Consider the following 14754-nt stretch of genomic DNA (forward strand, 5'->3'; position numbering starts at 1 on the left):
AAAGATCCCGGTTCGAACCCCGGCTCCCCACCTGCAGGGGAGTCACTTAGCAGGCGGTGAAGCAGGTCTGCAGGTGTCTGTCTTTCTCTCCCCCTCTCTGTCTTTCCCTCCTCTCCCTGTCCTATCCAACAACAATTACATCAACAGCAATAATAACTATAACAACAATAAAACAACAAGGGCAACAAAAGGGAAAATAAATAATAAAAAAAATTTTAAGATAATATGTAATATTGCTGTTTCTGTAACTCCTAAGTATTTTTATATTTACTGTTTCAAAGACATGGCATTAAAAACTTACCACTGCTCTAGTTTTGATTCAGTTCATTCACCCCCCCACCCTAGTACTGATCCCAGATCTTTTCAGTCCTCCAGGAGAAATTCACCTCCATCTTAGAGATGATTGACACCAGCTGCTACTTGCCAAATTAAGCATTACAAAAGATAATGCAAGCCGCGATTGTAAAGGCATTCTTGAGCCACTTAAAGGTGGAAATTCAAATATTGCTCAAGTGACAAAAGCACACACTGAGGTAGGGACTCAAACCCATGAGGCACGTATTATGCTTTCTGCCAAGAGCCACACACAGGTACAGGTGTAATGTAGTGCCTGCAAGCTGTCGGGGAAAAAGCAGGGAGAGGTCTCAGTGAGAAGTAGCCTGGAGGCTAGACTGAAAGCTGAGTGGGAATGTTCCCCATGAGTGAGGGAGAGTGAGGGAGAGTCGGCACTTACGGAAAGAGAACACTCAGAGCCATCTCTCATCACTGTCCTAAGAGTGCGGGGAAAGCGGAGCCCCAGCCAGGACCCGTGATCACAACCGGTGTTGACTGTCCAACAGAGACGTGTCAGCTTCTGTCCTTTACACAGTGTGAAGCCATTGAGGTGGAGCAGAGAAATGAGCAGATCAGCCTTACCTCCGAAAATCCACATTAGTAAAAAGTGCAAAATAACGGCTGAAGAAAACTTAAGAGGAGAATGAAAATGTACAAAGCTGCCGAAGCTATTCCCACTGAGAGATGACTGTCCGCACTCGGGCCGTGGCTAGGGGTGCCGTGACGGGGGGCAGGGCGAAGCAAAGAGACATGTCAGGAACGACAGAGCAGACATGTGGAGCAAGATGCCGCTAACCACATTCAGATAGTCGCGAAACCCACCCCCAGTTCTTTAACTCCCCACCTTCCATCCAAATTAAAACCAGATCAGTAACGGTTTTCGCTTCATGGCTTGACTTTCCATCTGTTTCATATAAGCAGTCACTGCAAGTTTTATAATTTTTTTTCTTACACATTCACATCTGGATCATACAATGAAAAGTTGTAAGGCACTCATAAATTTTCTGGAATCTCTCAGCTTCATCATGAAAGCTTCAGAGCTAGCCACATATGGTTCATCCTCCAATGCTTCTAGAATGTGAATCTTTTTTTTTTTTTTTTTTTGGTCTGGAATTTATTTCTAATGAAGGTCTAGCATCCAGTTACAAGCGGGATTACCACAGGGACTGCACATTACAACTCTTAACATCATCGCCATAATGCACTGTGTGTAATTAGGCATTTCTCTTTCTTCATTTCTTGGAAAATTCAAAGAGTAGTGAGTTGTGAACTAATTTTTTTGTTTTGTTTTGTTTTGTTTTGTTTTAGGGGGAAGGGTTTAAATAATTTCAGCATGGCCTGCTTGTCTCAGAACTTCAAAGAAAAGCAAAGTGTTTTAGTCAGCTCTGCAGAGAAATAGAAAAAATACAAGTCAAATTTCCCTACATGTGTAAACATGTACATTTGTACATATAAATACACTGATATGGGGGCCGGGTGGTGGCACACCAGGTTAAGTGCACACATCATGGTGCACAAGGACCCAGGTTCAAGCCCCCAGTCCCCACTTACAGGGGAAAAGCTTTACAAGTGGTGAAGCAGGTCTGCAGGTGTGTTCTCTCTCTCTCTCTCTCTCTTCCTATCTCCCTCTTCCCTCTAAATTTCTTTTTTTTTTTTTACACAAATTTTGAATTTATATATTTGGAGTTATTTTTATTCATTATTTTTATCTTATTTATTGGATAGTCAGAGAATGAGAGGGAAGGGAGAGGAAGAGAGACAGAGAGACACCTGCAGCACTGCTTCACCACCTGGGAAGCTTTCCCCTGCGGGGGGGGGGGGGGGCTCAACCCTGGGTCCTTGTACGTTGTAACATGTGCGCTTAACCAGGTGCACCAACGCCCGGCCCTTTCTAAATTTCTCTCTGTCCTACCAAATAAAATAAGTTCAATTAAAGAATAAAAAGATTAAAATTTGGGGCTGGGTGGCGGCGCACCTGGCTGAGCGCACACATTACAGGGCACGAGGACCCAGGTTCAAGCCCCCGGTCCCCACCTGCAGAGGGAAAGCTTTGCAAGTGGTGAAGTAGGGCTGCAGGTGTCTCTCTGTCTCTCTCCCTCTCTGTCTCTCCCTCCCCTCTCAGTTTCTCACTGTGTCTATCCAATAAATAAATAGAATTAAAAAATGGAAATGAAGAAAATTTAATAGTAGATAAATATATAGATATACACACACCATTCCATCACATGAACCAAGATAATGCAGAACATTGATCCATTTTCCTCGGATGTATGTAATAAGTATGTTACAGACTGGTTTAGCTAGATGCTTTATTACAAAAAGTTACTTTTTATAAATTAGAAAACAGACAATAAAAGATTAAGTGGGATGTTTCTTAAAGTGTATTCATATATTTTGCACACTGTCTTATAAATGTTTTCTCACCCATGAGATGTTCACGGAATTTACTCCAGAGTGTGGCCATAACCACTCAGGAAGTACATCTGATTCCCTTTACCTGTGCCTCTCCGTTCCTGAAGAACAAACACCCTAAACTCATGTTATGTGTCTCAAAGTCAGCGTTCTGCAGAACCTAATTTAATCGGAATGGCTGTGCCTGTGTAAGCATGTCCTCTGTTTGAATAAGATCTCAGTGTTTAGCTTTGTCTTAAGCAAATGCAGTCATTTGTTTGTCCGTAAAACATTAGATTAAACGTATAGACTAACATGAACAATAACTTCTCACCCTCCCACAAGCACCGCCTGCAGCTGCCCCCACCCCCCCTGTGAACGCTCGAGTATTTTCAGACGGGAGCAGGCTCTATCATGAGCCTGTTCTCTGAGGGGAAGAAAAATAAGATAAATTTTTTGAAAAGAAAACCTAGTCGTTATTTAATTAAGTTCGCAAACACCTACCCAGATTCAGTCTGCAAACACTGCTGCTGATGTTCCTGACACAGTGAGTCATCTGAGCACTTGTTCTCTGAGGCTGCCGAGACCTCCTTCCTTCACTGGCGGACGACACTGTTGCTATCAGACTGTCTCTGCTCACCTAAACAAGCCGAGTCTTGGGCACTTTGTAGGACATAATGTATGCTTGATCTTCTGGGGACTTCAGGTGTTCGTTCTCGTCGGTGGTGGTGGTCGTGGTGTTGTCGTCAGAGGGCTGTGCTTTCTCTCTGTTCGCTGGTTTTGTGAAGGCTGATGTCAGACCTCCAGTGCCGTGGAATTCTTATAACGTGTTTGGGTTTTGGTTTTGTGTCTAGGCGATGCTCGATGTGACAGCAAACCAAGGCTGGCTGGTGACTGCCCTGAATATCACCAACCTGGTTCAGATGGTGATCCAGGGTCGCTGGGTAAAAGATTGTTGCCTTCTTACAATCCCAAACATAGAACAGCATCATCTTTACATTTTCAGGTAAGTTTCTGCTTTTCAGTGTCTGGATTTCACAATTTTTATTACTGTTTTTTCTTCTTCTTTTTTAACACAGAAATGGAGAAGGTAGTGGGAGGTAGAGAGCAAGATTGAAAAAGTGACACCTACAGCACTGCTTCACCACTTGGGAAGCTCCCTCCTCTTCGGGTGGGGGCTGGGGCGCAAACGAAGGGCAAAGTCATTCTCTACCCGTGTGTATTCACTGAAACCCACTGTGCCTGCAGGGCTGGTTCTTGATAATGAAAGTGCCCTCGCTTCCCAGGAGACATGACTCAGTGGTAAGACTTTCTCACTTAAGGTCTGGTCATCTGTCTTCAGCTGAAGCACAGTTTGTCTAAGCCTACTGTTTAGATAATAGTTTCCATTTGCTGCAGTGGGCACATTTCTGTATGAGCTGTGTTTATTTCCTTACAATAAAGGCCTTCACTTAAAAAGCTGTTATTAGGGTACTTGGTGATCTAAAGCAAAATCACCAGTCTCTGTTACTGTAGAATGCACCTGAGAGAGAGAGAGAGAGAGCTGAAAACCACTGTCAAAAGTAAAAGCTTGTGTCTGCAAAATACCCAAAACTGTCATTGCACATGCAAGCAGCTCAAGATCTGACCTGTGCTTGAACGAAGATTCTCTGCGCGCAGATCATTGTGCCGGAGATGCTATCTATACGCATGGCTGCAAATATTTTAGCAAGGAAAGGCACAGTGCATGTTACAAGCCGGGTTGGCAGCGTTTAGATGAAACTGTTTTCACACCCGTGTTTCACACTAGTTGCAGCCAGACTGTTGGTTCAGTCATGTAGACAAGCAGATAGTCTGAATGCAACCTGTCTTTGTCTCCAACTATCTCCTGTGAGCCGGAAGGGGAGTGGTGGGCATTGTGGGACCTGGAGACAGGTGCCGCCCAGAGCCTTGGCACTCACGGGGTCTCCGCAGGAAGAGTCCCTCCACCTGACTCGAATGTGCCGGGTCCTGGGGCAGTTGTTTCCATAGTGTTTGAGTCCCCCACCGTGGGGTGTGCCTGAAACCTAAAAGGCACACTCAGAGTGGGAGCCCCTCCAACGGCAGGTGGCATGAGGGGAGAAAGCAGATCGCCTCCGTTCCAGGACACCTTCCAGTGTGGGCTTAGCTATGGGACTTGGGGCTCAGCAGTGAAGCAGGTGCATGGAGAGGACAGATGGCCTGAACAGCACGCAGGTCTGTTGTGACAGATGCCTGGGTCCCCGGGGGGGGGGGGGGGGGGGGAGGGGGCGGGTCCAGTCCTTTGCTGTCTTGTCCTGTATTATAACAGTATGATTGAAATCATACTTGCCGTCTAAACAAGAAGTGGAGGGGTACTACATTCCTCAGGATCTGGCATTACTTAGGCTGGAAATCTCAACAATTCAACTGCTCAGAGACATTCGCTTGCATCCCTTAAAGGCAAGTCAGGGTGAGGGGCCAGGTGGTGGCGCACCTGGTTAAACACACACGGTACAGCAAGCAGGGACCCAAGTTCAAGCTGCAGGTGTCGCGCCGTCTCTCTCCCTCTCTGTCTCCCCATCCCCTCTTTAATTTCTCTCTGTCGCTACCCAGTAATGGATAAATATCTATCAGATGGCTGGAAAGCAAGCCTCTAGTGCAATCAATCAAAGACTTTTTCACGAGAATGGCTCGGGTTTGAGCCCTCGAACCACATGGGAATAGCCCGGGACCAGAGGAAGCTCCTTTCTTGTGGTTTCTCCTCTCTTTCTCTACACGCGCACACGAGCACGCGCACACGCACACATACGCGCACACACACGCGCGCACACACACGCGCACGCGCACACACACGCGCACGCGCACACACACGCGCACACGCACACACACGCGCACACGCACACACACACTGGAAAAGGGAGCCTAGGAATGATGAAACCGTGCATGTGAGAGCGTGTGGCACTGCCAAAAATAAATGTAGTAAAGAGAGAGGACGTGTCAGGGCTCCATCCCAGTGCTCACTGCACAGAAGCAGCACTGCACAGTCACAGTACCCTCATACAGAAAGACACACACACACATACACTCACACACACACACACTCACACACTCACACACCCGTCTGTGAGCCCTCAGGATCGACTGAACTGGAATGATTTACAACATCTTATGTCATGATGGTTGTGTTGCCTTGGAAGGGTGTCTGTAGAGACTGTTAGTTGGTTGTGAAATTTCACAAGAGTGATCTTTAAAAAGTCACGTCGTCATCTTAAACGTCAGCAAGTGTTCCAGGGGCTCACCGGGTGCCCACCCTGCAGAGTGCACACGTCACCACGCGCGAAGCCCCAGATTAAGGCCCCGTCCCTGCCGGCGCGGGGGAAGCCTCGCTGATGGTGGCGCAGTGCTGCAGATCTCCCTCCCTCCCTATTTTTCTCTGCCTCCTCCTCTTTGTCTCTCGAAAAAAAGAAAAGGGGTAGAAAATGGTTACCAGGAACAGTGGCGGTGTCAAGGCTCAGTGATAATCCTGGCAGCAAACCAAAAAAAAAACCCTATACAATAAAAGCCATCAGGGGTTGGGGAGGGGCGGCACACGGGGTTAGGTGTACATAGTATTAAGCACAAGACCCGCACCAGGATCCCGCTTCGAGCCCCTACACCCCAGCTGCAGAGAGGACGCTTCACTAGCGGCAAAGCAGGTCTGCAAGTGTCTGTCTTTCTCTTTCCTCTTTATCTCCGCCTCCTCTCTGAATTTCTCTCTGTCCTGTCCAATAAAATGGGGAAAAAATGGCCCCCAGGAGCAGTGGATTCATAGTGCTGGCAGCTAGCCCCAGTGATAACCCTGGAGACCAAATGAAAATGATAATGATAATAATAATAATAATAATAGAAACCATCATTACTGCAAATCTCACTGTGAAAGCATTCTTGAGTTGGTACTGATACTGTCTGTGTCTCAGGAAATGGAGTCCTGGTGGAAAGGGCCCACATTCTGGGGGTCACAGCCCCATTGAGTGCCTTCCTGAACTCATCCACGCCTGTGGAGGGAAAAACCACGTATTCAGCTCCATGATGGAAAATGAGCTGCCGGATGCAAAAGTGAAGCAGGTAAGGACACCGCTTCCGTGTTTTGTGGCTCCCCTAAGCTCTGCCTGGGGATTTGAATCCACAGTTTTCTAACGTAAATGCTGGTGTTAGAGTCAGACTCAGCAAAGGTTTAATTTTCCCCTGCCACGCACTGGGATTATGAACATGGAAACATGCCTGTCTTGTTTTCTGTGAAAACTAAGCAGAACATGTTGTGCACGTTGATTCATGTAGTTCCTGTTGTCACAAGAATTCAGTGAACAGTATTAAAAATGTTGGCGGAGTCGGGCGGTAGCGCAGCGGGTTAAGCGCACGTGGCGCCAAGCACAGGGACCGGCGTAAGGATCCCGGTTCGAGCCCCCGGCTCCCCACCTGCAGGGGAGTCGCTTCACAGGCGGTGAAGCAGGTCTGCAGGTGTCTGTCTTTCTCTCCCCCTCTCTGTCTTCCCCTCCTCTCTCCATTTCTCTCTGTCCTATCCAACAACAACGACATCAATAGTAACAACAATGACTACGACAACAATAACGACATCAATCACAACAACAACAACTACGACAACAATAAAAAACGAGGTCAGCAAAAGGGAAAATAAATAAATATTTAAAAAATTAATCAAAATATATATATATATACTGGCAGTAGGGGCCGGGTGTGGTGCACCTGGCACACATCACGGCGGCACAAGGACCCAGCTTCACGCCCGACCCCACGTGCAGAGGGAGAGCTTCATGATGGCGAGGCAGGACTACACGTGTCTCTTTTTCTCTCGCCCTTCTTCCTGCTCAGATCCCCTCTGTCTCTGTCCACTAAATGCATAAAGGACTACAATACACTGGCAGCAACAGTGGTTAATAAAGAACAGTCGTGCTAGCATCGTCGGCCATTCCTTCAGGAAAGTCAGGCTGTGAGTCAGCTGCCTGGGTCACCTGCCCCCATGCTCAAGGCGCCAGGGTGAAGCCCTCATTCTCCGCCGGCGGGGAGGAAGCTTCCCAGAGGGGTGCAGGAGAGCCGCAGGTGTCTCTCCCCTGTGTCTCTCCCTCTCAATCTCTGTCTCTCCTATGGGAAGGGAGGGAGGGAGGGAAGGTGGGCATGATTGACCCCGTCGTATACTGCTACCAGGTTAGCCAGAGCTTTTGCCTACCTGCAGGCTGGCTTACCTGGGAGCCCTGCTGATCTTTGCCTCCGGCCGCTATTGTATGTGTTGGGGTATATTTTCACGGAGCTCCTCAGTTACATTTTTACGCTCCTCTTATTTCTTTCGTTTTACTGTTCCTAGTTCTGAAGCATTCCTATAGATGAACTCTCCTTAATTATGTGCCATGTAGCGTGAGTGCAAAGCTAAGTCTGTTGTGACAGACGACACAGGCCACCTCTCCAGACCATTTCTGGAAAGGCAAAAAAAAAAAAAAAAAAAAAAAATGAATAAACAGTGCCAGAAATAGTCAGCAGAACTAGACTTTTAAGCAATTTTATTCTAGACATTTCAAAAGTAAATGTTAAGGATGTCTAGCATAACAAATGTATTAAGATTAAAAAACCTGCTAAAATATGTATGTCATTTCCCCCCCAATAAAACTTGTGAAAAGTATAACAGATATTAGAATCTGATTGTTCAATTGCTGTTGAACCCAAAATTGGCACAAAAAATATTTAAATATTCATAATAAGTCCCTGTCATTCTAAGTAAATTACCATCAAAGTTATGAATAGAAACAATATATTTAAATCAAAACAAGGCTTCTATTAGCAACAACAGATTTCTAGCATGGCATACATTGATTTCAAGCCAAGTTTTAGATATAAAAAATTACAACATTGTTATAATTAGTTCAGGGAGAACTCAGAAGTAAACTTACTTAATTTATTTGCATAAATTGCCATTCTGTTATCTTGAAAACCAAATGCAAATTGGCTCAGTCTGATATGATGATGGTTATTTGGCTCAAAAGTGCTTCAATTTGCAGAGCAATCTGGTGTCGGCTCTGCAGCGAGGCGATCCCAGGTAACATACAAATCCTGAATTATTCCAGAAATTAGTATGTTTAAAGCATCAATTTAAGTGCTAATTGCAGTAGTAATGAGAAAAAGCAGTACGACTGTAAGATTTGCATCTCCTGCCCATCAGTATGCCTGGAAGGACTGCTGGCTGGCAGAGGATTTGGCTGCTAATTAAATAATTGTATGCACGGCTGTGCTCCTGCCTGATTCAATAGATGAAGATTAATCCTCACATAAATATGTTTGGTTGGTACTGAAATGGCTTAGCAGTTTCTTTAAAAATAGATCATGTTTTATAGACATATATGTGTATACCTACATACATACACTCAATAATTAAATATGTCCACACTGAGGATTGAAAGACAGTGCTAAGTACTATGGGGGAAAGAAAAGGAAAAAAAAAAAATCACAAATATATAAAGGGAGAATGTGATGTGAGCTGGCTGTGTGAAGTAAAATGCTGAGTTACCAGTAGCTGAAAACGAGTCTTGGCGACTACTTTCGTGACACAGGTAAAGGCACATGGATGACTTGTTGTCACATATCATTTCATTTTCACAAAATAAAGTCAGAGGACTGGTTTGAAAATTTTGGAGTGAAGATTTTTCATTGCATTTACTGTTTGGTTTTAGTTTTGTGTTTATTTTTTAATTCCTAAAAGGTGGTTTGATTCATCAGGGCTGTTTGATTTCAGTTAGGTACACTCAGCAACAATAAGTTTTAGCAAACAACAAAGCAATCCCTATAAAGAAACCATGAAATAAAAATATAAAGAAACCCAAAGAAATAAAAGGAAAATCAGAGTTAAAATGTTTATGTGCTTTTGAAAACTACCCTAGAAGGTAATACATGGTAAACAGTATCTTCGGAGATTTTTGTTTTGTTTTTTGACTGGGAGTGATACTATCACATAAGTGTAAATGCTAGGACAGGGGTGATTAATTATCTGAGAACATCAAGATTATTTTGTGAAAAGCCTTGCATAGGTTGAATATTCATTCATTTATTAAGCAGTGATGAACATAAGGACATAACCATATATCTCCTTCAATTTAAACAAGAGAGAAAAAATCAGGAAAAATTTAGGAAAAGTGGCTGTCCATTTAGATGGGGATTGATTATTTATAGTCGCATTTAAAAGGACTTTAGGCAACAAAGATTAAACATAACCTATTTGGGGCAGGGTGGGCAGTGGCACACCTGGTTGAGCGCACATGTTACAGTACACAGAGACCCAGGTTCAAGCCCTCAGCCCCCACCTGTAGGGGAGAAGCTTCACAAGTGGTGAAGTAATACAACAGATCTCTGTGTGTGTGTGTGTGTCTCTCTCTCTCCTCCCTTCTTTACCTTCCCCTTCCCTTTTAATTTCTTTTTCTCTGTTAAATAAAATTTTCAAAAATAAAATAAAAGTATACTTACTTTACATGCACAAATGTATGCAAGAAAACCCAGAGAAATCTAAACAAGAGCTTTGGGTATATTGTTGTCAATATCCTGATATTAACCTTTAATTTTTTTAACGTTACATTTGGTAAAATGACACACAGACATCTCTGTATTATTTCTTAAAATTCACTGAATTTAGAGACATGGCTATGGAGTTGGAGCCTTTCAGATTGTGCTCTTATTAAACTAGAAAAAAATAATGAAAACTGAACGAAATTCAAGCAGGATTTCGCCAGAAACGCACTAAACCACAGCCACCACGTTGCGGATTCTACTACAATTTCCTCCTGAACTCTCTAGGCAGACGACCTCACCAATATGTCCTGGAACCTCCCCTCCCAGAGCCCTGCCCCACTAGGGAAAGAGAGAAACAGGCTGGGGGTGTGGATCCACCTCCAACACCCATGTCCAGCAGAGAAGCAATGACAGAAGCCAGACCTTCTACTTCCTGGACCCCATAATAACCCTGGGCCCATGCTCCCAGAGGGGTAAATGTTAGGGGAAGATGCCCAGAAGGCTCTGAACTCTTAATTCCATAAGGACCCTGAGAGAGAAGGATGGGGTAGGGTGAGAGGGTAGAGGACACTCAAAAGTACTAAGTGTTTGGGAGTCAGGCGGTGGCACAAGCGTGTTAAGCGCAGGTGGCGCAAAGCTCAAGGGCCAGTATTAAGGATCCCGGTTCGAGCCCCCGGCTCCCCACCTGCAGGGGAGTCACTTCACAGGCGTGAAGCAGGTCTCCAGGTGTCTGTCTTTCTCTCCCCCTCTCTGTCTTCCCCTCCTCTCTCCATTTCTCTCTGTCCTATCCAGTGACAGCAACAACAACAACAACAACAATAATAACCACAACATTGATAAAACAACAGGGCCAACAAAAGGGGCAAAATGGCCTCCAGGAGCAAGCGGTGGATTTGTGGTGCAGGCACCGAGCCCAGCAGTAGCCCTGGAGGCAAAAAAGAAAGAAAAGTACTAAGTGTGACTTAGAAAGGAAGAGACGGCAGAACCAGAGAAAGAATGGGCAACACAGACATAAATATAGATAGAGAAATTATAGAAATAATAGTCAGCTCATATCTGTGACCTTGGGAGAACTACAGTTTCCAGTGGAGGGGAGAGGGACACAGCGCTCTGGTGGTGGGAATAGTGTGGATTTAGACCCCTGTGATCTTATAATTTTGTAAGTCAATATGAATCACTAATAAATTTTTTTAATTAAAAAAGAACCAAAAAAAACCCGTAGAATCTAGATTTAATCTTAAAGAGATCTGTTTCTGAAGCACACAGTTCCTGAACTGATGGCATCTCACAGTCAGTATCCCTTTGCTTCTTTCTCTTTTAATTCAGGCGTGGAATTTCATCTCCCGTTTGCCAGTGATCGACGTCAGCTTACGTGTTAAAGGCTGCTGGGAGGACTCAGGCGAAGGGCATAAGGAACTCTCTATCCCGACTCTGACTTCAGACAAGCGGAATGACAACAGATGGCTCCAACTGTGCGCGGACCAAGAGTATGTGCTTCAAGTCAGCCTGCACAGAGTCCACGCTGGGCTCCACAAGGTACGGCGTTGGGTTTCCAGTCTCAGACCTTCACACCAGATGCCGGCGTGCACCGCCACACACATAGCTCTCACGTTACTAATGTGCCCCTGTCCTTCACGAAGCCCTCTTTCTCAGCTGACCTTCAACAGCAAAAGTCCGCCTTTCTGAAATCAGGCCAGCTCTCCTCATGTGCCTTCTGGCAACCCCAGAATAACCATTTTACACAGCAGTGTGTTCCCTCGAGAGCCCTGCACCCTGCTATGGTCCCGAGACTCAGTGCAGCACAGTTTGCTGGAGTGCCGCTTAGAATGCAGGTTCCTCGGCCTCCCTCCAGACTCAGAAAACATGGCCTTCTCCCCACAGTCGAGCGGACTAGAAAGCCTAGACATGCCTGTTTTGCCCCCCCCCCTTCTGTCTTACAGGGAAAGCCGGACAGCCATGCAGTGGCACCTCGATTTCCCAAATCGAAAGATGAAGGGTGGTTTTTGATACTAGGAGAAGTGGATAAGAGGGAACTCATCGCCCTGAAAAGAGTAGGATATGTCCGAAGTCAGCAAGTGGTTTCCATCTCTTTTTATACCCCAGAAGTGCCTGGCAGGTAAGCAGAGCTGGACCAACAGAGGGCTGAGTGCACTTCCTTCCAAGAGGAATGTCGCTGTGACTAGAAAGGTGGGTTTGATGTGTCTGCTGTGTTTCAGGTACATCTACACACTGTATCTCATGAGTGACTGCTACCTTGGCCTGGACCAGCAGTATGACATCCACCTCAACGTCACATCAGCAAGCAAGGCTACACACGTCGGCGAGTAGACCTGCCACATTTCCACGGGCTGGACAGTGTAGTAGCCTGCCCTCAAGAAGCTATTGGAAAGAAGTGCTTAATGAATCGGACTGCTCAGTCACTGAGACAAAGGCAAATTACTTGCTGTCTGCCACGGTGGAATCAGACTCTTAACAGCCTCGGGTCACCTAGAAGGCTGAGTCCAGCAGCACAGAGTCAGCTGTAGGGGTCTCCACAAATGCTGTCTTCTCACAAGGTTGTCTTCTTGGGTTTCTTGATATATGCAGTGAAAAAGCACATAGGAGGATCTTGTGATTTGTTTGTTTGGAGACACTGTCTAAACATGACCACCAAGTCCACAGCTGACATTTTACTGTTTACAGGGAAGCTACACTGAGGCGGGGCAGTGGTAGAATGTGTGGGACCAGATTCCTGTCTCTGCAGCGCCTCTTACATGAAATAAACCTGCAAGGTGATTCACAGTGTGTCTTGTTAATTGCTTTATACTTTGATCACACGTAGAAGTAATTTCCAAAGTAATTTCTTATAGTCATAAATGCTATTAATATATGATGTCCAATAATGGCAAAATAAAAAACAAACCAATTACAGTCTTAGCAAATGTAAATATTGTAAACCGGTGAAAATAAAATATTTTGAATGCCACTTCAAGGCCAGCTGATGAAATCATTCTTCCTGCTTCCTTTCCACTATCCCCCACCCCCACCCTGCCTCCTTTCTACTTCAAGATTGCACTTCTGTTCTCTTTCTACTACACTTAACTTTATTCATGCAAGGAGAGAAGCGCAGTCTAAGTCATGTTGTATCATGTAAAAAACATAAGAATACAACAATTCTTTATGTTTTCAGGACATGTCTGACTCCCACTATGATCATGAAAATTTCTTCATGGCCACATAATTCTCATCCTGAAAAATATGTTTTCCAAATGAAAACATGCAAATTCCCTCTTCACTGAACATGCATTCCACTCAAATGAAAATCTATCTCTCCAAAATAGGTCAGTTATTATTCCTGGCCCTATGATGATGAGTTATTTTAAAACACTGCCCAATGTACTCACTACTGATACCAGAACTGAAAATTTTACTGAGACTAACACATGTGCATACCTCCTTTTCCGTGTTAATATATATATATATATATATATATATATATATATATATATATATACATATATGGTTGAGGAGACAGGCACGCACATCTCAAATTTAAGTCTGAATAATGAATTGGAAACAGTAGGAGTGATCTTGATTCCATCCTGACCTCCCTGGGCAGACTCACCAGTGTGTCCCAGAAGCCCTCCTCCCCAGAGCCCCACCCCACTAGGGAAAGATAGAAACAGGCTGGGGTGTAGATGAACCTGTCAACACCCACGTCAGCTAGAAGCAATTACAGAAGCTTCACTCCCCGTAAAGAGTTTTGGTCATGTGATCCGGAAGGTGGCGCAGTAGTAGATGGGGTGATGGACTCTCAAGCACAAGGTCCTGAGTTCAAGCCCCGGCAGCACATGTACCAGAGTGATGTCTGGTTTTCTCTCTTCCTGTCTTTCTCATCAATAAATAAATAAAATCTCTTAAAACAAAACAGAATTTTGGTCCATGCTCCCAGTGGGGAAAAAAATGATAGGGCCAAGATGACCAGAGGGCTCTGAACTTCAACTCCATCAGGACCCAGAGAGAGAAGAGGAACAAGAGAGGGACATCAATATTAAATTACTAAAAATTTTAAATAAACAGTTAAACAAATAAAATGTTAAATAAATAAACATTAAATGTTAAATAAACACATTGGGAAGTATCTTCAAATAATTCACATACAGTGGGACTGAGATATCAACAGAGCCATTATCTTCGAAATTTACAGAAAGGGATCTTTCTGGCTGTTCTTTGACTACCTGTCTCTTATGGAAAGTCATATCTTAACTACTACTTCAGTGGAACTTTTAAGTCAGACAAGTTTGGGCAGAGATCTACTGCACTGGATATGTAACACTATATATATATATATATATATATATATAACAGAAGTCCTTCCTTACCGATTATATACATATATATAAAATCAGTAAGGAAGGACTTCTGAGGGGGTCAGGCGGTAGCGCAGCGGGTTAAGCGCATGTGGTGCAAAGTGCAGGGACTGGCGTAAGGATCCCGGTTCCAGCCCCCGGCTCCCCACCTGCAGGG

The 14754-nt window shown here is 44.7% G+C and overlaps 1 protein-coding gene across 2 annotated transcripts in view; it reads left to right on the forward strand.

Moving 5' to 3' along the window:
- Nucleotides 1–13213, forward strand: part of ASCC3 (activating signal cointegrator 1 complex subunit 3) — a 262037-nt gene extending 248824 nt beyond the window's left edge. For both annotated transcript variants that reach the window (XM_060190713.1, XM_016188499.2), the window contains 5 exons: nucleotides 3579–3730; nucleotides 6660–6807; nucleotides 11575–11784; nucleotides 12189–12364; nucleotides 12465–13213. In XM_060190713.1, the coding sequence (XP_060046696.1) occupies nucleotides 3579–3730; nucleotides 6660–6807; nucleotides 11575–11784; nucleotides 12189–12364; nucleotides 12465–12576 (798 nt within the window). In that variant the 3' untranslated portion in view covers nucleotides 12577–13213. The remainder of the gene's footprint in view (nucleotides 1–3578; nucleotides 3731–6659; nucleotides 6808–11574; nucleotides 11785–12188; nucleotides 12365–12464) is intronic.
- The last annotated feature ends 1541 nt before the right edge of the window (nucleotides 13214–14754 follow it).

The sequence above is a fragment of the Erinaceus europaeus genome, chromosome 4 (assembly GCF_950295315.1).
Source record: "Erinaceus europaeus chromosome 4, mEriEur2.1, whole genome shotgun sequence".
Taxonomy (NCBI): Eukaryota; Metazoa; Chordata; class Mammalia; order Eulipotyphla; family Erinaceidae; genus Erinaceus; species Erinaceus europaeus.